Here is a 23,101-nt window from a genome sequence, read left to right as displayed (position 1 = left end):
TTTAGCAGATTGCGCTATATTCAGTCCATCTCAAGCCGAACTGGATATAGCGCAAAGCGCTACAGGACAAAATTCAGTCCATCTCAAGCCGAACAGGATATAGCGTGAAACGCTACAGGACAAAATTTAGTCCATCTCAAGCCGAACTGGATATAGCGCGAAGCGCTACAGGACAAAATTCAGTTGATCTCAAGCCGAACTGGATATAGTGCAAAGCGCTACAGGACAACATTCAGGCCGGACTGACGGCTTCGCCGAATTGCTTTTCCAGGCCGAACTGACGGCTTGGCCGCACTGCTTTTTCAGGGCGGACTGACGGCTTGGCCGAACTGATTTTCCAGGCCGAACTGATTTTCCAGGCCGAACTGACGGCTTGGCCGCACTGCTTTCCCAGGCCGGATTGACGGCTTGGCCGAACTGCTTTTCCAGGCCGGACTGACGGCTTGGCCGCACTGCTTTTTCAGGCCAGACTGACGGCTTGGCCGGACTGGATATGACGCATCTCGCTACACGACAAAAATCAGTCCGACCCAAGCCGGACTGGATATGACGCGTCTCGCTACACGACAAAAATTAGTCCGGCCCAAGCCGGACTGGATATGACGCGTCTCGCTACACGACAAAAATCAGTCCGGTCTAAGCCGGACTCGATATAACGCGTCTGGCTAAACGACAAAAAATCAGTCCGACCCGGATTGATAATTTCCGGACTGCTCCAAATTCCGGACTGATAACTTCCGGACAGCTCTAGATTCCGGACTGCTCCAATTTCCGGGCTAATGATTTCCGAACTGCTCCGATCTCCGGACTGGTAATTTTCGGACTGCTCCAATTTCCAGACTGATGATTTCCGGACTGCTCCGATCTCCGGACTGGTAATTTTCGGACTGCTCCAATTTTCGAACTGCTCCAATTTCCAGGCTGATGATTTTCGGACTGCTCCGATCTCCGGACTGGTAATTTCCGGACTGCTCCAATTTCCGGACTGATGATTTCCGGACTGCTCCGATCTCCGGACTGGTAATTTCCGGACTACTCCAATTTCCGGACTGCTAATTTTCGGACTGCTCCAATCTCTGGGCTGATGATTTTCGGACTGCTCCGATCTTCGGACTGATGATTTTCGGACTGCTCCGATCTTCGGACTGATGATTTCCGGACTGCTCCAATCTCCGGACTAATAGTTTCCGGACTGCTCCAGCCTCCGGACTGATAGTTTCCGAACCACCACCAATCAGAGATGTACTCACCACATTTCCCCAAGTCATCATAATAACTTGAAGAACTGGGGGGCAACTGATGGGGTGTAAAAAGACCAGCCTATCAGCTGCTGACACGTGGCCCGAGGATGGCCCACCGCAGACCCCGCGTCAGCAGGGGTAGTTTGGTAATTGCAGCAGAGTAGGTGAGCTCGAACCTATAGCTGGCTGACACCTGTCCTGGAGTAATAACTCCCCAACTACCCCAGTTTTTTCCTTTATAAAAGGGCTTCCAAAGCTCATAAAAAGGGTAATAACTTCTTCACCCACCACTCTAAAAACTAGCTCTGCACTCTTGCTCATACTGACTTGAGTGTCGAAGGGCCTGTCCGGAGTAACACTCCGGGTTGGTCATCTGACCTCGTTTGCTCTTTGCGCAGGGCTCAGCTACTCAGCTCCCTCACCTCGGCTTCTCGGGTCCTCCAGTTCGGCTCGTACGTCACTGTTATATCTGTTACCGATTTTAGGCCTAACAGGGTCCATTTCCTTGTGATTGTTTTTCTTAGCAAAATGATAGCCCAAGAAGTGTTTCTTCAAGAGAAAATCTAAAGCCATAAACAAATCATTTTTAAACTACTCCATAAGACATCTCCAAATTCACCATAAGCCATAAACAGAATATGACGCGTCCGCTAGACGACAAAAATCTACCCGGCCCATACCGGACAGGATATAACGCATACGCAAGATGACAAAAATCTGCCCGACCCAAGCCAGACAGAATATGGCGCGTCCACTAGGCGACAAAAGTTAGTTCGCCCCAAGCCGGACAGAATATGAAGCGTCCGCTAGACGACAAAAATCAGTCCGGCCCAAGCCGGACAGGACTTGGCCGAACAGATTTTCTGGACAGATTCCCCAGGCCGGACAGACGGCTTAGGCGGACAGATTTTCCTGACAGATTTCCCAGGCCGGGCAGACGGCTTAGCTGGAAAGATTTTCCGCTCCGCTTCTGGCCGTCCTAGGCCGGGCAGATGGCTTGGCCGGACAGGTTTTCCATCGAGCCATCCCGAATACCGGCTCATTCTACCATTTAAGAATACAACTCCTCACACTTCCCCAAATCACTACAATGACTTAGAGAACTGGGGGGCAACTTATGGGGTATGAAAAACAACAACTAATGAGTTGTCGACACGTGGCCCCGGAAGGGCCCACCACGAAATCGACACCTGCCCAGGGGTAATCCGGTGATTACCTGAGAGTAGGTAAACCTAAACCCACAGAAGGGCTGACACCTGTCCTGGGGTAGGTAATTCAACCACCCCAGGCCTCCCTCTATAAAAGGCATCTCAAGGCCCAAAGTAAGGAGTAATAACTTCTAAGCTACCACTCCTAAATTTTTGGCTCTGCACTCCTGGTCATACTGACTTGAATGTCGAAGGGCCCGTCCGGAGCAACGACTCCGAGTTGGTCTTCTGACCTCGTGTGCTCTTGTGCAGGACTCAGTTCCTTCACTTCGGCTCCTCGGCTCCTCCAGCTCAGCTCTTACATCACTGTCGTATCTGTTACCGATTTTAGGCCTAACAGGAATCACTTGTATTCTTTCTTATCTTTGTATTTGAGGGCTTTCATTGTATATTTGCCTTTGTGAAGGCATTGTTCATCTTCTTTATACTTGGTGGAGGGTACCTTGTCATCCCTTGGAATCAAGCTCGGGTTTAAAGCTTGGATTAGTGTACGAGGCACGGATTCCATGATTACCTACTTGGATTAGATTCGTGATTGGGGGGATTAGATCCATGATCGGATGGAGACCATTGATCCGATTCACAAGATTGAGGCAAGTAAAGAATTAACGGCCTAAAGATATCTTAAAGGTCCTCTTTTTCATCAAGCTTCGATCAAATATCTAGAATTATTATTGAACTGAATGTAAAGACAAACCGACCACCGAACACATGGCAGGGGGTCCATTTCCTTGTGATTGTTTTTCTTGTTTCTTCAAGAGATGATCTAAAGTCATAAACATATCATTTTTCAACCACCCCATAAAACATCCCATTATGGGGGTCCATTTCCTTGTGATTGTTTTCCTTAACAGAGTGATAGCTCAAGAAGTGTTTCTTCAATAGAAGATCTAAAGTCATAAACATATCATTGTTCAACCACCCCATAAGACATCCCATTAAGGGTGTCCATTTCCTTGTGATTGTTTCTCTTAGCAAAATGATAGCCCAAGAAGTGTTTCTTCAAGAGAAAATCTAAAGCCACAAACAAATCATTTTTAAACTACTCCATAAGACATCTCCAAATTCACCATAAGCCACCCCATGGTCAGAAAAAACGCCCTCTCTCAGCAAACATCTCCTCAGTCCTCATTAAAGGTTACTTGTGTTTTTGTGCAGAATCCATGTAAGCGTCAGCTGCAGATTGAACAAGTCACTACAAAATCCCTCTCACTACAGTACAAAAGTTCACCTCACCATACGACAAATGATCACATGCATTAGATCTATCGTACTCGAGCTCTGCACCCTCGTCACCACTACATGTAAATACACCAAATTCTTGTGGCCCAATAAATGAACGGTCTAGATCATCCCATAACGTGGGCTGTACAGTACTTCTTAAAAAATACTGGACCACAAAGGCTTACACCATATAAAATCTCCTAGTATTACAAGTGAGTTTTTATATGATGCATGTGCATATCTGTACGTATTTTTCAAAATGTAGGGTGGGGCCCTCTTTCTTCAAACATCCAAACCATTCACTTGGACCACCCCATAGGGTGATCCTAACCCTCCGATCCACACATGTTTTTTAATTTATAATCCCTCTAAGATCTGAGGTTTAGGATCATCATTTGGAGATGAATTTGGGCCACAACCTATTTAGGTTGAGGCCATAAAAAATAATGGTTTGGGTCTTTGAAGGAGGTCCCCAACCTATTTTTGGAAAAATACATGCAATTACACACACATCATCAGGGGTGGAGCCAGGAATTTACACTCGGGGGGGCGGGACTAATTTACACTTTGCCTTCATTGGTCATTGGGACCATGGTTTTAAATTTCAACCGAAATCGGACCGAAATTTCGGATTTCGGTGAGGAACTAAACGAAATAGTACCGAAATTTCATTCGAAAATTATAATAAAATAATGTATTTTTATTCTGTTAAAGAATTTCGATCGAAATTGCCGAAATTTCGTCCAAAAAATACGGGATTTGAAATTTCGCCCGAAATTTCAGGATTTCGGCTGAAATTTCGGTTTCGGATAAGTCCGAAATTTTAGCCGAAACCGAAATTTAAAACCATGATTGCGACACCCGCTTGCTAACTTCCTGGAATAATTTCTGCATATCAATACTATAAAAGGAATTTTGCAAGTCCCTCGCCGCCCCAACGCTATATGTCCCTCCACCCCTGCGGATCATATAAAATCTCCTTGATTATAAGTTGATTACAACTCGCTAGGATTAATCCTAACAATCAATTATTGGGTCCTACATAAACATATGATTGTGTCATTGAGATCGCTGATCTCTTAGACCATCATGATGACCCATATAGTTTTGGTCTCATACAACCCATAAATCAAGGCATAAAAAAGCCAATGATTTAGGGTTTTTGTACGAACCCCTAAGCCAAGCTCGTTAGGCAAATAGCTAGGAATCTAGGATCATCTAGGCGTACTGTAACTTGGGTCGGGTTAGGTTGAGCTTTGGCTAAAAGAATGAGTTGGAATCAATCTGAACCCAAGTCCCAATTTTATGGTTAAAGCTCAACCCAAATTCCAAAAAATTGATCCGGGTTGCACCCCTACGATCATCTAATCAAGGTGGGGTTAATGATAATGAGCAAAAGTGAACCCTCACACACAAAAAAAAAAAAACACACACCAGCGACAAGGGTACCATTAGACCATATCACCAAAGTGCATTCATATGAATGCACTTTGGTGAGATGTTCTGATGGGGGCACCCTTGTAGCTGGTTTTTGCAAGGGCGCCTTTCAGTTTAGCATCATCAACCTAAAATAATCTTATTTCCAAATAAAGACGGGCCCAATTTTGATGATATCAACCATTCAAAAAAAAAAAAAAATTATGATATCAAATTAGCTCTTAATTAATCTCTTCACTATTAAATTTGTGCTCGTAAAGCACAAATTTCTTGGAATGCTCTCTCTCTCTCCACTTTGGTCTGCCATGCATGCCAAGTTGTAATGTGCGACTGATACAATAAGGAACATTTGGCCGTCACCCACTACTCACTCACATCATTCTTAAATTCGAAGGCCTTAAAAATGGAGCGTCCCATCCAGATATGGTGAAAAACATATATTTCATGGGGCGTGACATTAATGCTTCTAAGAAGCATTTCCAACTAAGCAACAGGAGATGGAGACAACCCACATGATCTCGTCTTGATTCACCACTGATTCTATGGACAAATATAGAGCAATTGGCATATGCTCTTTGTGATCGCGAGACCACTCATGATTTGATGAGCCAACACAAAACAACTCAAATACAGGTCAGTCATTGTTATGAGATTTTCCTCTTAATATAAATAATAAGGCGTACCTGTTTACTGATTTCTGTGAAAAACAGAAAGAATAGATGATTAGTATAACCTTTTCGATGCGGCGAGTTGAGGCACGGACTAGGTCGCTCTCTTTAAGGTGATTTTGCGCCTCTGCGGAAAAACCTCCTGTGCAACAGATCCGAACGCAATCACCCCCAGGATACAACAGCCCGACGCACCGTCGCTATCTATCTGAAGTGCACAATCAGATAGATCCGAACCAAACAGCGAACACTCCGAATGCCCAACAAATAAAACAGAACAGAGAAAAGAAAACAAAAATAACAGAAATGAAACTGTTCTGTTTTTGCAAACGACTCAATAGAGATGGAAAAACGAATCAGCAGAGATGAAAGGCGCGTCTATCTATTTAAAGAGAGATTCTAAAACAGATGTAAGAACTGTATTTCAAGACGTTGGAAACAATCTCTTTTTATAGAGAAAACGTGTCTGTTGAAGATACCCAACCCAACCCAACCCAACACAGACACAGACACAGACACACACACACGCACCCGCACCCGCGCCCCGCCACGGCTCGGCTCGGCTCGGCGCGCGCGTGCGTGTGTGTGTTTTTTATTTATTTGATCTTGTTCTTTGTAAAACACCAAAGGCAAACAAATTGAATGCCCTTGAAAGGCCCAAGCCTTTGCTCAACACTCCCTCTTATATGGATGGGAGAATTTTTCTCAACTTCCCATCTTGGACTAAACTTTTAAGAGGTAAGAGAGCTACCTTCAAAAGTTTAAATGATATTGGTGGGAAAGTACAAGAGAATAGAATCAATTTGAAAATTTCAAATTTTGGGTGGGAAATTCAAAAGCAAAAAAGAATCTTTTTCAAAAGCAAATGTTTCTTTCATTTTTAGTATTTAAAATACTAACAATCCCCCACTTATTTTAATAGAAAAAATATTAGTAAAACTTAATGCTGGGCAATCAGCAGAGTATCACGTATAATAAAGGTGACTATATCTTGAACCTTTACTTAGTGTAAGTGCATTCTAACTGTAAGGAATTGATAGTGACTATGTCTTGAACTACAATCCTTGGGTACAGAGAGACGTGCACCACACACATGATACTAAAGTGTTCAATTGGTTCCAAAAAGCTCGCACATTACGGCCATGTGCTACATCCCAGTTTTCATGTAAGCATAAGAGAATAAGCTCTCGTCTCTTTTGGAAGCGGCCCACTTCCGCGCTAACATGTAGGTGAGTCTATCAAGGATGCTCCTGTAGCCTATACATCCCACTCATACGAGCTATAGATCTCATTAAGAGTAATAACTCAACCTTCCAAACGCTTCAGGATATCATGCTTGAGTTACACCATAGGGATGGACTTTGAGATAAACTTGAAAATAGCATGATCGTCCACAAGTTACACTACGACTCGTTTTTCCCATTGAAAACCTAGTTCTTGGGATCTCCAGTCCCTAGGTTGGGTGTCCATCATAGGTAACTATTTACAAATGGGCTTTAGTCCCATCCCCTCGATGTATTGCAGATTTTCTCCCTTGACAAGGCCTTAGTTAAGGGATCTGCCAAATTATCACCAGATCTCACAAAGTCAATGGTAATTGATCCATTAGAAATCAATTCTCTCACAGTACTATGTTTCCGGCGTATCTGTCGCGACTTTCCATTATAGTACTTATTATGTACTCTTCCAATAGCAGCTGTGCTGTCACAGTGAATCAAAATAGCGGGAACAGGTCTTTCCCAAATAGGTATATCAGATAAAATATTTCTCAACCAACTAGCCTCTTCACATGCAGAGGTTAGTGCAATCAACTCAGATTCCATAGTGGACTGAGCAATAATAGTCTGTTTCTTGGATCTCCAAGAAACGATCCAAGAAACTGCACCACTACCAATAGTAAATACATACCCAGTGGTAGCCTTGGAATCTTCTGACAAATTATTCCAATCGGCATCACTGAAACCCTCTAGAACAGCAGGAAACCTATGGTAGTGAATCCCATTATTAATGGTTCGTTTGAGGTATCTCATGACTCGTGATATAGCATTACAATGTTCAATACTTGGATTACTAGTATATCTACATAATATGCCTACCGCATATGCTATATCAGGTCTGGTACAGTCTGTAGCATACCTTAAACTACCAATAATACTAGCATACTCTTTTTGATTAACACTATCACCTTCATTAGAATACAATCTAATACTAGGATCAAAAGGAGTACATACTGGATTACAATTAAAGTACTTATACTTTTTAAGTATCTTTTCTATATAATGGGACTGGTCTAAAGATATACCACTATCAGATCTTGTAATTTTAATCCCTAAAATTACATTTGCTTCTCCTAGATCTTTCATATCAAAGTTTTGTTTTAATAGATTTTTGGTTTGTTTAACTATTTCCAAGTTAGAACCAAAAATTAAAAGATCATCAACATACAAGCAAATAATAATACAATAAGTATTAATATACTTATAATATATACACTTATCACTTTCATTGATTTTAAAACCATTTGATATAATGATATTATCAAATTTTTCATGCCACTGTTTTGGTGCTCGTTTAAGTCCATACAGTGACTTCACCAACTTACATACTTTATTTTCTTGACCTGGAGATATGAAACCACTAGGTTGGTCCATATATATCTCCTCTTCTAGATTACCATTTAAGAAAGCAGTCTTTACATCCATTTGATGAATTACCAGATTATGGATTGCAGCCACTGCAATCAAAACTCTAATGGATGTAATCCTAGTAACCGGAGAGTATGTATCAAAGAAATCTATATTTTCTTTTTGCCTAAAGCCTTTAGCAACAAGCCTAGCTTTATATTTGTCTATGGTTCCATCTGGTTTCAATTTTCTTCTAAGAATCCATTTACACCCTATGGTCTTAAATCCTGGTGGTAAATCTACTAATTTCCAAGTCTGGTTTGACATCAGAGACTCCATCTCATCATTGACAGCTTCTCTCCAAAAGTCAGCATCTGACGAGGACAAAGCTTCCTCTAAAGAAGAAGGATCTCCCTCCAAACTAAAGACATAGAAATCAGAGCCAAAATCCTTGGCTATTTTGGATCTTTTACTTCTCCTAGGTTCAATTTCTACTTCAGGGTTTACCTCAATCCTAGGCTCGGTGCCCCCACTATCTCCAATAGTCACGGTACCCCCACTATGTCTAGATTTAAAAGGAAATTTATCTTCAAAGAATTCAGCATCCACTGACTCTATTATTACACTGTTATTGAGGTCTAAAAACCTATATGTTTTGCTTGTAAGAGAGTAACCCATAAAGGCACACTCTATGGCTCTACTTCCTATTTTGGGTCTCTTAATATTAGAAAGTCTTACATAAGCTAAACATCCCCAAACTCTAAAGTAACTCACATTGGGTTTCCTATTTTTCCAAAATTCAAAAGGTGAGACTTTAGTTTTGTAATTAGGAATTCTATTAAGAACATAGCAGGAAGTTAGAATTGCTTCTCCCCATAAGTTAGAAGGGGCTCCTGAACTTAGGAGTAAAGCATTCGTAAGTTCCACTAGTGTTCTATTTTTCCTTTCTGCAACCCCATTTGAAGCGGGAGAGTAAGGAGCGGTTGTTTCATGTATAATTCCTAATGACTTAACAAAGTCAGTGAATTCTAATGATTCATATTCACCTCCTCTATCACTTCTTAGTCTCTTAATCTTCCTATTGAATTGGTTCTCTACTTCTAATAGGTATTCCTTAAACATTTTTAAGGCTTCACTCTTATGTCTAATTAAATAAATGATTGTATACTTAGAAAAATCATCTATAAAGGTTATAAAGTATCTTTTACCACTACGGGTCAAGATACCGTCTAACTCACAAATGTCACTATGAATTAAGTCTAAAAGTTCTGAATTCCTTTCAACACTTTTGAAAGGCTTTCTAGAAATTTTAGCCTTACTACATATTTCACATTTGTTAAATTCTTCTAAGACTACTATAGGAATCATACCTAATACACTCATGTTATGTACATATTTCCTATTTATATGACACAACCTAGCATGCCATGAATTAACAGAAGAAAGCATGTAAACAGAAGAATCACTTTCATTCATTATTTCAACATTCAGTTTGAACATTCCATCACATGCATATCCTTTACCAACAAAGGATCCAAACTTGGTTACAACATACTGGTCAGACTCTATGGTTTGTTTAAAACCAGCCTTGTTAAGAAGAAAACCAGAAACTAAGTTCTTCCTCATGTCTGGAGTATGAAGAACATCCTTCAGTATCACTTTCCGCCCTGAAGTGAAGCAAAGTTCAACGTCCCCAACACCAAGTACCTTTATTGTATGCGAGTCCCCTAGAAGCACCTTCTTCTCATTATCTGCATGAGCATACGTCTTGAACCACTTCCTGTCAAAACACACATGACGGGACGCACCAGTGTCGACCCACCACCCTTCAGATCCTCCAACGATATTCACTTCAGTGATCATAGCCACAAGTGGCTCTTCTATCACGTTGGCTTGAGGGATTGGTGCAGTCTTCTTACGTCGACACATCCGTGCAATATGACCCTTGAGCCCACAAATATAGCACACAATTTTGGAATAGTCATTATTTCCAGAAGTTGTGTTTTGGTTCGGACGCTTGAAGGTACCTCGGTTTTGGTTATGTTGCTTTTTCTTCAACTTCTTTTTGGGCTTCAGATTCACTTGCGGTTTCTGATTTTAGTTCTTAACTTCAGAAATGGCATTCACATTAGTTACAATTTCAGTATTCCCTTCTTTCTTATCTTGGTTACGGTTTTCTTCTTCGATCCGAAGACGAACAAGAAGACCTTCCATAGATAATTCCTTAGTTTTATGAAGAAGGGAATTCCTAAATTCTTTCCAAGAAGGAGGTAATTTGTCAATCACGGCTGCAACTTAAAATTGTTCACTAATAGTCATTCCTTCCGCAAGAATGTCGTGAACAAGTTTTTGCAACTCGTGGGTTTGAGAAATCACCGTCTTCTCATCCACCATGTAATATCTAAAATACTTGCTAACCGCATATTTTTTAGACCCAGCCTCTTCCGTATCATACTTCTTCTGTAAGGCTTCCCAAAGTGTCATGGAATCCTTACAGTCACTATAAAAATCGTATAATTCGTCGGATAGGCAATTGAGAATAAAGTTTTGGCATAGGAAATCAGAATCTGTCCAGTTCTTTTTCAAAGTAGATCTAACTGGTTCAAGTTCTGATCGCCAAGGCTTTGGGTCTTCCAAAACATGGGCTACTTTCTTGGTGGATAAATAGAAAAACATTTTCTTCTTCCATCTCTTAAAATTAGCACCACTAAATCGAAAAGGCTTATTCGGATTTGAGGAATCCGATATAATCTCGTCATGGGATGCCATATTTTAGAAAGAGGAAAACAGAAACGAAAATCACCTTAAAATTGTTATGAGATTTTCCTCTTAATATAAATAATATGGCGTACCTGTTTACTGATTTCTGTGAAAAACAGAAAGAATAGATGATTAGTATAACCTTTTCGATGCGGCGAGTTGAGGCACGGACTAGGTCGCTCTCTTTAAGGTGATTTTGCGCCTCTGCGGAAAACCCTCCTGTGCAACAGATCCGAACGCAATCACCCCCAGGATACAACAGCCCGACGCACCGTCGCTATCTATCTGAAGTGCACAATCAGATAGATCCGAACCAAACAGCGAACACTCCGAATGCCCAACAAATAAAACAGAACAGAGAAAAGAAAACAAAAATAACAGAAAGGAAACTGTTATGTTTTTGCAAACGACTCAATAGAGATGGAAAAACGAATCAGCAGAGATGAAAGGCTCGTCTATCTGTTTAAAGACAGATTCTAAAACAGATGTAAGAACTGTATTTCAAGACGTTGGAAACAATCTCTTTTTATAGAGAAAACGTGTCTGTTGAAGACACCTCTTTAAAACAGAAGAGACACCTTTTTTTTTGAAAACGTCATTTAAAAAATTGCCGTTACTTAAGAGAGTTGTAACGGTTGGATTAAGTTAAAACTAAAGAGACATGACCGTTTGATTTATAAATAAAAAATCCGTTTAGAAAACCCAACCCAACCCAACACAGACACACCCGCGCCCCGCCCCGACCCGACCCGACAAGGCTCGGCTCGGCGCGCGCGTGTGTGTGTGTGTTTTTTATTTATTTGATCTTGTTCTTTGTAAAACACCAAAGGCAAACAAATTGAATGCCCTTGAAAGGCCCAAGTCTTTGCTCAACACTCCCTCTTATATGGATGGGAGAATTTTTCTCAACTTCCCATCTTGGACTAAACTTTTAAGAGGTAAGAGAGCTACCTTCAAAAGTTTAAATGATATTGGTGGGAAAGTACAAGAGAATAGAATCAATTTGAAAATTTCAAATTTTGGGTGGGAAATTTAAAAGCAAAAAAGAATCTTTTTCAAAAGCAAATGTTTCTTTCATTTTTAGTATTTAAAATACTAACAGTCATATGGTGCCTGGAGATCTCATTCACAAGATTGAGACATGCAAAGAATTAACGGCTTAAAGATATCTTACACTGTGTCTTTTTCATAATCAAAGATCTAAAATTATTTGGACTCAATGTGAGACAACCCACCAGCACACACATGGCAGGAGGTCCACTTAGTAATGAGTGTTTAATTTTCTTAACAAAACTACAAAACTATAGTTCAAAAAGTGTAGAGAATCTGTAGTCATAAACAAATCATTTTTCAACCACCCATAAGACATCCCACTAAGTAATTAGGACATGAGGAATGCTAAACTGAAGGGCTCCTTGCAAAAATAAGCGGCATGGACGCTCATATTGGAGCCACATCAGTAAATACCATTTATCATTCCTTTACTTTTATATTTTTCAGTGTTCTTATAAATGCACCTTGGTGAAGTGGCACCGCTGCTAGTTCTTGCAAAGGCGCCCTTCAGTTTAGCATTCCTCTTAAGGCATATGGCTCTACTCTCCTTTAGTAAATTCACATTAGCCACCCCAAAGTCATTCTTAAACAAGTTCTCATTCAAAGGTATTTGTATTTAAGTGCAGAATCCATGTAAGCGACAGCTGCAGATTGAACAAGTCACTACAAAAAACCCTCTCATTTAATCCATGAGATGTCTCTCTCCAATACAGAACCTGACCTCACCATATGACAAATGATCACATGCATTACATTTATCGTACTTGAGCTTCCCACCTTCTTCACCAACAAATTCTCCATGTATGTGATTCACTAGATTATTTCTCCAAGTAAGTTTTCATAGGCTCTGTTTCTTTCGACGTAAAATAGGAGGTAAAATTTGTTTTATGTTCATTTTTTCAACATAAAACAAATTTTACATCAATTTTTACGCGAAAGAAACGGAGCCTAAGTGAGTTTTTATATGATGCATACGGGTCCGCGTACCTGCACTTATTTTTCAAAATGTAGGGTGGCGCCCTCTTTCTTCAAAGATCCAAATACCTAGATTTTGAAAAATAAGTGCAGGTACGAGGACGTGCATGCATCATATAAAAACTCACTTATACGAAGTCACTTAGATGGAGAATTTGTTGGAGATGAATTTGGGCCACAACCTATTTAGGTTCGGGACATCAAAATGAATTGTTTGGATCTTTGAAGCAGGTCCCCAGACCTACATTTTGAAAAATACATGATCTTCATATAAAAAAAATCTCCTTATAAGTTGAGTCCAACTCGTTAGGATCAATTCTAACAATCAATTATTAAGTCCCACATTAACATATGTTTGTGTAATTGAGATTGGTGATCTTATAGCCCATCATGAGATGTCCCATACAGTTCCGGTCTCGCACAACCCATAAAGACGTATAAAACCTAATGATCTAGGTTTTCTGGACGAAACCCTAACCAAAGCTCGTTAGGCAAGGGGCTAGGATCATGATCAAGGACTCAAGGTTCCCATTTTCATACAGGTTTCAAGACTTGTGCAGAAACTCATGGCCCCACTTAAGAAAGTTCATTTCACAAGACCAAGTGGCGAGTCCCATTTTTTACCACTGTCCACTTTTTGTATAGACATATATCTACTATCCGTTGTATGCAACACAACACATGGTGGTCACTTTCATTCTCTCTCCCTAAAGTTTTGTTCACCAACAATTTGAAAAAAGAGAGGAAGTGATAGGGGTGGCACGAGGAAGAAAAGGGGGCAAATATCATTTCCCCAAAAAAAAATAAACACACCCTAGCCCGATCTTTTACTTGCCAGCGGGGCATGTTCGGTAACACTTCTCATTCTTGCCTAAAGAATCGGGCCGAAACGGAGTGATGAAAAAAATTTAGAAACGGTTATTTATCGCTTCAAGGAATCCTATTTTTTAGTTGAAAAAGGAGAATAAATGTGGGTCATGCAGCCGAACAAGATTTTTGAGATTTTTTTGGCTTTCGTCATTCTCCACCCCTAAAAAAGGGGGAAATCCCATAAAAGAATAGTTGCTGAACACAACCTGTTGCCTACATTTATTCATTTCGGAGCCCTTTGGATACCCGGATTTTAGAATCCAGGTTTTAGATTGAAAACAGTGTAGAAGAGGGTTCATGTTTAAGCTGTTGAATGCTGTCCTGACAGCTTTTTTTTGGATTTTAAGTAAGAAATCCATGTTTTAGAAATCTCTCCCCAATCTTGAGATTTCTAAAACGTGGAAACATGGGATGATCCTCCTGCTCTCTTGCTGTCGGAAAGAACGACAGCTGGTCACTTTCTTCTCTCGTCTCCTATCTACAATTTGAGGAAATTCAAGATTCTAAAATCCGCGTAACCAAACGGCCCCTTCACAAATTGTCACACCCCGAAATTCAGTCCGTTAAATGTCATTTGCCGGTGAGAAACGCTACATTACGGTGAGAAAATAATCTTATGGAAGTACAAATTGTTGGGGTTCCATGCAAAAGCAATAGTCCCACATCTGACATGTGAAATGGATGTGGATGGGTTATAAGGGAATGGGCACCCTCCCTCTAACAGCTAGCTTTTAGGGGTCAGTTCTACCCGGTTAGATTCCCTACAAATGGTACCAGAGCTAGGGCGTGGTAACCCCGGTTTGCCTCCGAGGACGGGAATGTCCCTTGAGGAAGATCTCGAAAACCCTGGTGTAGTTATCTCGTGGTTCCCACATTGCCGAGATGGTCCACGTTGCTTCCGCGTGGAGAGAGAGATTGTTGGGGTTCCACGCAAAAGCAATAGTCCCACATCGGACATGTGAAATGGATGTGGATGGGTTATATGGGAATGGGCACCCTCCCTCTAACAGCTAGCTTTTAGGGGTAAGTTCTCCCCGATTAGATACCCATGTTGCCGAGATGGTCCAAGTTGCTTCCCCGTGGAGGACGAGATTGTTGGGGTTCCACGCAAAAGCAATAGTCCCACATCAGACATGTGAAATGAATGTGGATGGGTTATAAGGGAATGTGCACCCTCTCTCTAACAGCTAGCTTTTAGGGGTGAGTTCTACCCGATTAGATTCCCTACACAAATCATAAGCAAGTAACAATGACACGAGCACTAAATCCATTGAATGCTACTCTCTCTTTCTCTCTCTGCACTTTGGTCAGCCATGCCTAGCTGTATTGTGAGTGATTATGGAACATATGGCCCAAAAGCACCCCAGCAACATTATTCTTAAATTGCAGAGAAGACATAACGACATTGAAGACCTTAAATAAAATGGAGCATCCATTCCCAATACTGGGAAATATATGTATATTTTATGGGGAGTGACATTAATTCTTGTAAGAAGCATGACCTACTAAGCAATAGGGATGGAGACAGTAGACAATATCAAGAAACAAGAACGACCAATAGTTAATGGCCATGTGTCACATGTGCTGTGTGATCGGGACCATTGGTTTGATAGGCCATCACAAAGAAACCCAGATCCAGATCTGATGGGAGAGATCCCATTCACAAGATTGAGACATGCAAAAACTTAACAGCTTAAAGATGAGGAATGACAGACTTAAGGGCCACCTTGCAAAAACCCATCTAAAAGGGTGCCACAATTAGTCAATCTAGGCAAATGCATTTATTGCTCATTTAAGTTTGTAATTTATGTCCCATTTCTATACTTTTTCTGTGCCCTTACTAATGCACTTTATTGAGATGGGCCAACGGGGGTGCCCTTGCAAAAACCCTAGTAGATGGTTTTTGCAAGGGCACTCAGTCTATCATTCATCCTTGATGATATCTTGAAGGACCTCTTTTTCATAGAGCATGATGAATTGAAAGATATAGAATTATTGGACGAGGGTGAGATAACCCTATTCACCACACACATGGCTAGACATGGCAAGTGGTCCATATGTAATGATTGGTTTTCTTTTAACAAAATAATAGTTCAAGAAGGCCTTCTTCAAAGGGACTTGCTAGGCAATTTCGCAGAAAGCCATTTCTCGGCTCACTTTTTCAGCAGAGAACAGCCACCCTATGTGATTTAAATGAATAAGACAAAATCATCTACTATCTAACTGTTCTTTCCTAGCAAGTCCTTTCTTCAAGAAATAATCTGAAGTCATAAACAACTCATCTTTCAACTAGCCATAAGACATCCCATTAAGTAATTAGGACATGTTGCAATACTCTTTTTAAGTAAATTAAGCCCACCTTGAGTGATAAAAAATGCCCTGGCTCATCAAACAACTCATTCAAAGCTACTTGTATTTTATTGCATAATCCATTCATGGTTGTGACAGCTGCAGAACAAGTTACTACAAAAACTCTCTCATCTAATCTATCAGATGTCTCTCTCCAATACAAAAGTACACCTCTTAATACGACAAATGCTCACATGCATTAATCGCATCGTTCCTGGTTGCTCTCATCTTCAGACAAGGGTTAGGGTCTATTTGGCTGCAGGGTCTAATCTACCTTGTAGATTAGTGGTATAAGTAGTCAATAAGGAGGAGACCGATATTTGATTTATGAGATTTTATTATACAATACTGAATGCCCATGCAAGTCGGTATTGCCGGTACCACCCTTGATATTTGATACAACCACTTTTTAAGATGCTCCTGCTGGAGTAAACATCGAGGGAGTATTTGTCTAGTACCATCAATACCGACTTGCATGTCCATTCACAATATAATTTCTCTTGATTTAACTAGGATTTAAGTTTTAGAATAGTGAAAAGTAGTGTTTGGTTGCCGAGTTATTGGAGGGGGTGTCATTACCAATGTTGAGAGAGAGAGTAAAATTCTATAAGCCAAGTTACATTTTTTTTGGGGAAATTTAGCTTGTAAGGCATAAGGAGGGGATATGGATGCCACATCGCCAGACAAGCAATAATTACCTATGAAACTTGTCAAGTAGTCTCCAAGGATTTCAATGCTACATTAAACCAAACAAGAGATTTTGTTGACATGGCAACTAAATGCAAAGCAAAACCCTGAAACTATCTGGCAGATCAGAGTAATTTCATCCATTCACGGACCCCAAAGGCCAAAGTCCGCTATTTTGTTTTTATTTTTTAATAGTTAAGTTTCAGACTTTGAAAAAACTCGTGGTCCCACTTAAGAAAGGACATATCACAAGACCAAGTGGTAGGTCCCATTTTTCACTACTGTCCACATATAGTGGCTAGACATTAGCTATCCGTTGTACGCAACATACACTTTCATTTTCACTCTCAAAAGTTTTATTCATCAACAACTTTGAAAAAGAAAAGAGAAGCAAAAAGCCACCCCATTCTTTTTTGAACTCACGAGCACGACATAGAAATCTAACCGTTGCTACATTTATTCCTTTTCACAACTTGACATTTGCCACAGCCTTAATTTTACAGGAAATTCAATCTGTTAATGTCATTTGCCGGCGAGAAACGACACATTCCGGCGAGAAAATAGTCTTAGGAACTACAAATCATAATCAAATTAATAAAAATAACACAATATAATAAATATGGTTGTGATGAAGCAATATTATTATCCCAAATAATGTCTCACTAGCATGTCTGTTTCCTAAACCCAAGTCTCTCATTCTCCAAATCATACTCAATGTAGTAATTCTGCTGCTGAAAATTCCCAAAAATAATCGACGGCCCGCCGGAAATCTCCGTACCCGATCTCCCGTCGGCCACAACCGTCAGGCAAACCGCGTCCGAATTACCTAAAATCGAAAAATAATTTGCCAACGGTAATGACATAATGGCACCCCCCTTAAAATGAAATGATAATTCGGGCAACGAAACCGATTTTTCGGCCGAAATGTTAAAACACGGGCGCAATCCGGTCTTAGTCTCCACATCATAAGCCCTCTTGTAATGTCGCACCTGCATCTCGAACTCACGGGCGACCTGTTCGAATACCGGTCCCACCATAAAAGTAAACGTCGTGCCAGAATCGATTATCGTTCCTCCGTTACCGTTAGATCCCGGCCAGAGGAAATGGTATGGAATCTTGACACGTGTCCCGCCGACCGTGATTTTCCTCAATTGGACATAATAATATGTGGAGAATACGGACCTTCCGGCGACCGGATTTTTTAGAAACGGTGAGTAACTTATGTCTTTTTCGTCGGAATCTGACCCACCATTTAAAATTAGAGAGCTGCTCTCATTTGTATCATCAAATCGGCGGGAAAGGAGACAATAGGAGAATGTTTTTAAACCCAATTGGGAGGGAAGAGAGGGCGGGCCCCGGCCGAAACCGGCAATGCCGGCGGGTTGATTGCTGGAGAAGAGTGAGCATCCGACGCCGAAATCTGACACAATTTTTTCTGGGAAAGTTAAGGTTTCCGAGAGGAGTAATCCTGCGGTGGAGCCGGAGCCGTAAATTATGGCATATGGGGGGCAGACTTGTGAACAGGCGGTCGAATTTGGAGGGCAGTTTTGACAATTGGAGAGGAATTCAGGGGTGTGGATCCAAGTACATTTTGGGTTTTTGCAACCGATGAGTTTGGATGAAGAGGAGGATCTTGGGAGGAAAGGAAGGATTTGGGTTTTAGTATTTGAGAAAGTGCAATTTTTGCAAGCGTAGTTTTTTGTGCAAGGGAGCCAAACTAGATCGCTCCCTGTGTCTAGTAGGAGGGAGATTTTTTGAGGGGGGGTGCCAAAATTGAGGGAAATGGAATAGCCTCCGTAGGCGTGGGAGAAAAGGGGGCTTTTGGTGAGGAGGGGGTTTGGGTTTGGTTTGGGGTTTTTGAGATGTTGGGCTCTGATTAGAGAGGTGGAGGCGAGGTAGGCGAGATTTTGCCATGGATTGGGAGATGGGTTTTGGTTGAATTGGTGAAGTGAGAGTGAAATAGGGGTTTTGTTATCTAATGATGAAATGGAGGAGATAAGAGAGAGGAGACATAGGAGGAAGAGGAGATAGAATTGTAAAGAAGACATGGGTTTTTCAATTTTTCCTTTGCTGTTTGCTTTGAGGAATGAGGGAGATTTGTTTAAGACGGAGAGAGAGAGAGAGAGAGAGAGATGCCCCTGGCACGGGTAAATTCTGAGTATTATACACTGAAATTGAGTGTAAAGCATCCTCTACAAAGGGGTGCAACTTGGGTTGGGCCGGGCTTTTGCAAAAAGATGAATTGGAATCAGACCAGTCTGGAGGAAGGAAACTTCCTCCAACCCCGGCTAATGCTCTAATAGCAATGGGTAGGGTTAGGTTTAGGTTTCATGGGTTTTGGGTCGAGCCGGGTTGAGCATTCAAAAGCCCGCATGAATCTCGGGTTGAGCCGGGTTTGAAGGGGCCCGACCCGAGTTACATAAGTTATAGTATGTACATTTTTTTCTATTGATAGTTAAAAGTTAAAAGTGAAAACCCACGCACCCACAGTTACTGTATGTGAGTGTAATTTCTGCTTCTATGAGTTGAGTTGATTCAAGTGTTTGATTCAGCATTGTTTGATTGTAATTACAACATTGTTTAATTACAGCATTGTTTGATTCCAGTGTGATGTGAGTGTAATTACATCATTGTTTGATTCAAGTGTAATGTGAGTGTAATTTACGCTTCTATGAGTTGAGTTGCCTTGCCAAACAAGAATTTTCCTTAAAAAATTGCGTCAACGTGAAAAAACCCTACCCGACCCGAACCGACCCGAGATTTATCATGGGTAGGGCCGGGTTTGGGAATCGTGGGTTTTCCAAAAAAAAACCCGACCCGACCCGACCCGAGATATTTCTCGGGTAGGGTTGGGTTCTCCAAAACCCGACCCGCCCGACCCGAGTTGCAGCCCTAGCAATGGGTGTGGAAATACCAATTCCTTCTAAAAATAAAAGTAAGCTTGGAATTGGTATTTTCACAACCCTTGCTATTTGATGGATCTTGAGGAAGTTCCTCTAGACCAGTCTAGAGCCAAGTGTTTTTTCCAAAATGTTTAGGCCTCTCAATGGACCCAATTCGGATCAGATCTGTCTCTATGCGTGTGTCAAGATCCACTCAAATCCTAACTCAATTGGGTTTTAGTTAGTCTGGTCAGATCCGTGGATTCTACCTTTTGTCTGTGTCATATCTGTAGATTCAACTTTTATACCCGATTTACAATTACTTAACACAGTTAAAATTTTGTAAAAATTTAGAAAATTTGGTGCATTTTTTAGGTCCTTAGAAATAGAGTAGTGTGAATTGTTACTATTAGTATGTGTTTTCATTCATCGATAAAGATCAAACAGAGTGGATTCATGTGAAAAATGACCGGTGAATGGACCGGTTGATAAATTTTCCATGTAAGAATTATTGTTTCAGTTAATAATGGGAAGTGATAAATCCGCACCTTTTGATTTCTTGGGACACCCAACAATAGTGTATCATTGACAGCAGTGTACGTGGCAATCCGCCTCATTGAATCCTTCTGACGTGAAGTACATCGGCCCCTTTGCAGTCAATGCTACACTGTTTGAGTTAATAATGGGAAGTGATAAATCCGCACCTTTTGATTTCTTGGGACACCCAACAACAGTGTATCATTGACAGCAGTGTACGTGGCAATCAGCCTCATTGAATCCTTCTGACGTGAAGTACATCGGCCCCTTTGCAGTCAATGATACACTGCTTCAGGGTGTCCCAAGTAATCAAGAGGGTGGTTATATCACTTTAATAATTTATCAAATGTCCAAATATTATCATATATTTTTGTTTTCTCAAATGTATTTAATTTGGTTTATTTATTTTGGATTAGGAACAAATTTTTTTTTTTTGATTGGTATAGGAACAAAAACTTGGGCATGTCTCATCATAAATTTAATTAAAAATTCAAAAACATGGGTTCAAATCCTTAGCAGTTGGACAACCAAATCTAAATATATCTTGACTCAAATTCAATAAAACAAAATCTCAACAATAATTATAAAAGGAGACGACAGATGTGGTCCCTCTGTTTACCAAGAACACCCCCTTTTTTTATGGTTCAATAAGTAGAGAAATTATATGGTTTGTGGGCGTACATGCTAGTTTTTATTAGTAGCAGCATGTACGCCCACAAACCATATATTTGATCACGACCCTTCATATTTGATCACGACTTCACGAGGATCAAAGTCAAGATCCTCTTATCCTTCGATCAAATATTTGATCACGACTTCACGAGGATCAAAGTCAAGATCCTCTTATCCTTCGATCAAATATCAATGGCTTCCGCTCTTATACCGACATGTACAATCTAGGACAACATACACAAACTCCATTAATTAAGGAAAAAGTTATCCGCACTACTGTATTTTGATGAGGGCACTCCTCACTTTATTAAAAGTACGGTATGGCCCGCACCATATGATGATCTAAACCGTCAATTAGATGGGCCACAACCTAAATAGGTTGTTCCCTGAAAATCATTTCAATAGGTTGATCCTAACCCCCGATCTATAGAGGGTTAGGATCAACCCTCTAACATTCAGATCGGAGGGCTAGACTCAACCTATTGAAATTATTTTTGGGGCACAACCTATTTAGGCTGTGACCCATCTAATGGACAGTTTGGATCATCCTACGGTGCGGTCCATCCCGTACTATAAATAAAGTGAGGAGTGCCCTCATCAAAATACAGTAGTGCTGATAACATTTTCCTTAATTAATAACGAAAAGGGCTCGGTGGTCAAACATCAACATAATTGACTAACTTTTGCTCCATTTATTATCACCCTAATTGTAGATGTTTAAGAAATATCCTAATGCATAAACAATACCCTGAAGCTCTGTGTATAAGCCATTTGTATGTTCCTAGTCTGGCCCATGTGCGCAGATACCATTCGGTCTTAAATTCGCACCGATGGAATGGTCGGCCATCCTGTGCCGTAATGTCCTTTGGTGGTGTTTCTTCTAAACTTCAACGAACAGTGAAAAAGCATTAGCAACCCAAAAGGACTTTGTCCATCCATTCCTGAGCATCTATAAAAAAAAAAAAAAATAGACTGATGCCACTAAAATTGGAGCTTATTTGTAAATAAAATTAGGGGACGTTTGGATACCTCGTGCATTTGTATTTTGATTTGGATTTGAGTTTTGGATACAAAACACATCAATCATCTTCATGATCATGTTTTAAGAGAGAGAGAGAAAGAGAGAGGGAGGGAGGACTGCTGCCGAAGCAATGTCGAGGAGTAGCGATGGTGAAGGAAGTTGCCACAAATATTGATTTCCAAATAATGTCTCGCATAACAAATTTGAAAATCGGAATTTTTTGCACTGCTGTAGCTGATTTGGAAATCTAAGGATCTGATCCAGTTCAAAATATCAACTAAATCTTGTTGGTATCCAAAAGTGGCCTTAGGGCCCATTTTGTATTTGGATTTGGAATTGAGTTTTGAATACAAAATGAGTAGATCTGCCAGCTCATGTTGAGAGAGAGAGAGAGAGAGAGAGAGAGAGAGAGAGAGAGAGGTACTTCCTACTGGAGGGGATGGAGGGGAGAGGCTGAGGAGCAAAGAGGGTGAAGGAAACTAAGTTTACATTTGTAGGTAGGTTTTTTAAAAACCTAAGTTTCCCATTAGGTAAATGATAAATGCGCCCCTTTTCATCACTTGGGACACCCAGCTGCATTGTACGTGGCAATCAGGTCACTTCATTCCTTCAAATGTGAAGTGCATCAACACCTTTTCAGTCATAGATACACTGTAGCTGGGTGTCCCTAGTAATGAAAAGGGGCGCATTTATCATTTCCATTCCCATTATATGTAATATAGGAGATTTGCTAGGGAATTTCGCAGGCTTATTTTTTGCATGAGAGAACAGCCACCTCGGGTGAATTAAATGAAAACAATTCCCAGACGTAACCAAAGAGAAACTAGAAAATTGTAGTTCTCACTGATGATGCCGAAATCTGGTTCCATGATCGATGGATGGCAGAGCTCCAA

General features: G+C 40.7%; 1 protein-coding gene across 1 annotated transcript; it reads right to left on the bottom strand.

The window, feature by feature from the left end:
• Positions 1-17,531: 17,531 nt before the first annotated feature.
• On the bottom strand, positions 17,532-19,240 carry LOC143863987 (Eukaryotic aspartyl protease family protein). Its single transcript, XM_077374799.1, has one exon. The coding sequence runs from the start codon at positions 19,142-19,144 to the stop codon at positions 17,759-17,761; it is 1,386 nt and encodes a 461-aa protein (XP_077230914.1). The 5' UTR covers positions 19,145-19,240; the 3' UTR covers positions 17,532-17,758.
• Positions 19,241-23,101: the final 3,861 nt, after the last annotated feature.

Source organism: Tasmannia lanceolata, unplaced genomic scaffold (assembly GCF_043159265.1).
Source record: "Tasmannia lanceolata isolate RefF3 unplaced genomic scaffold, GAP_Taslan_0.1 ptg000044l, whole genome shotgun sequence".
NCBI lineage: Eukaryota > Viridiplantae > Streptophyta > Magnoliopsida > Canellales > Winteraceae > Tasmannia > Tasmannia lanceolata.
The sequence above is the reverse complement of the archived record's forward strand: the minus strand, read 5'-3'. Positions and strand labels throughout refer to the sequence as shown.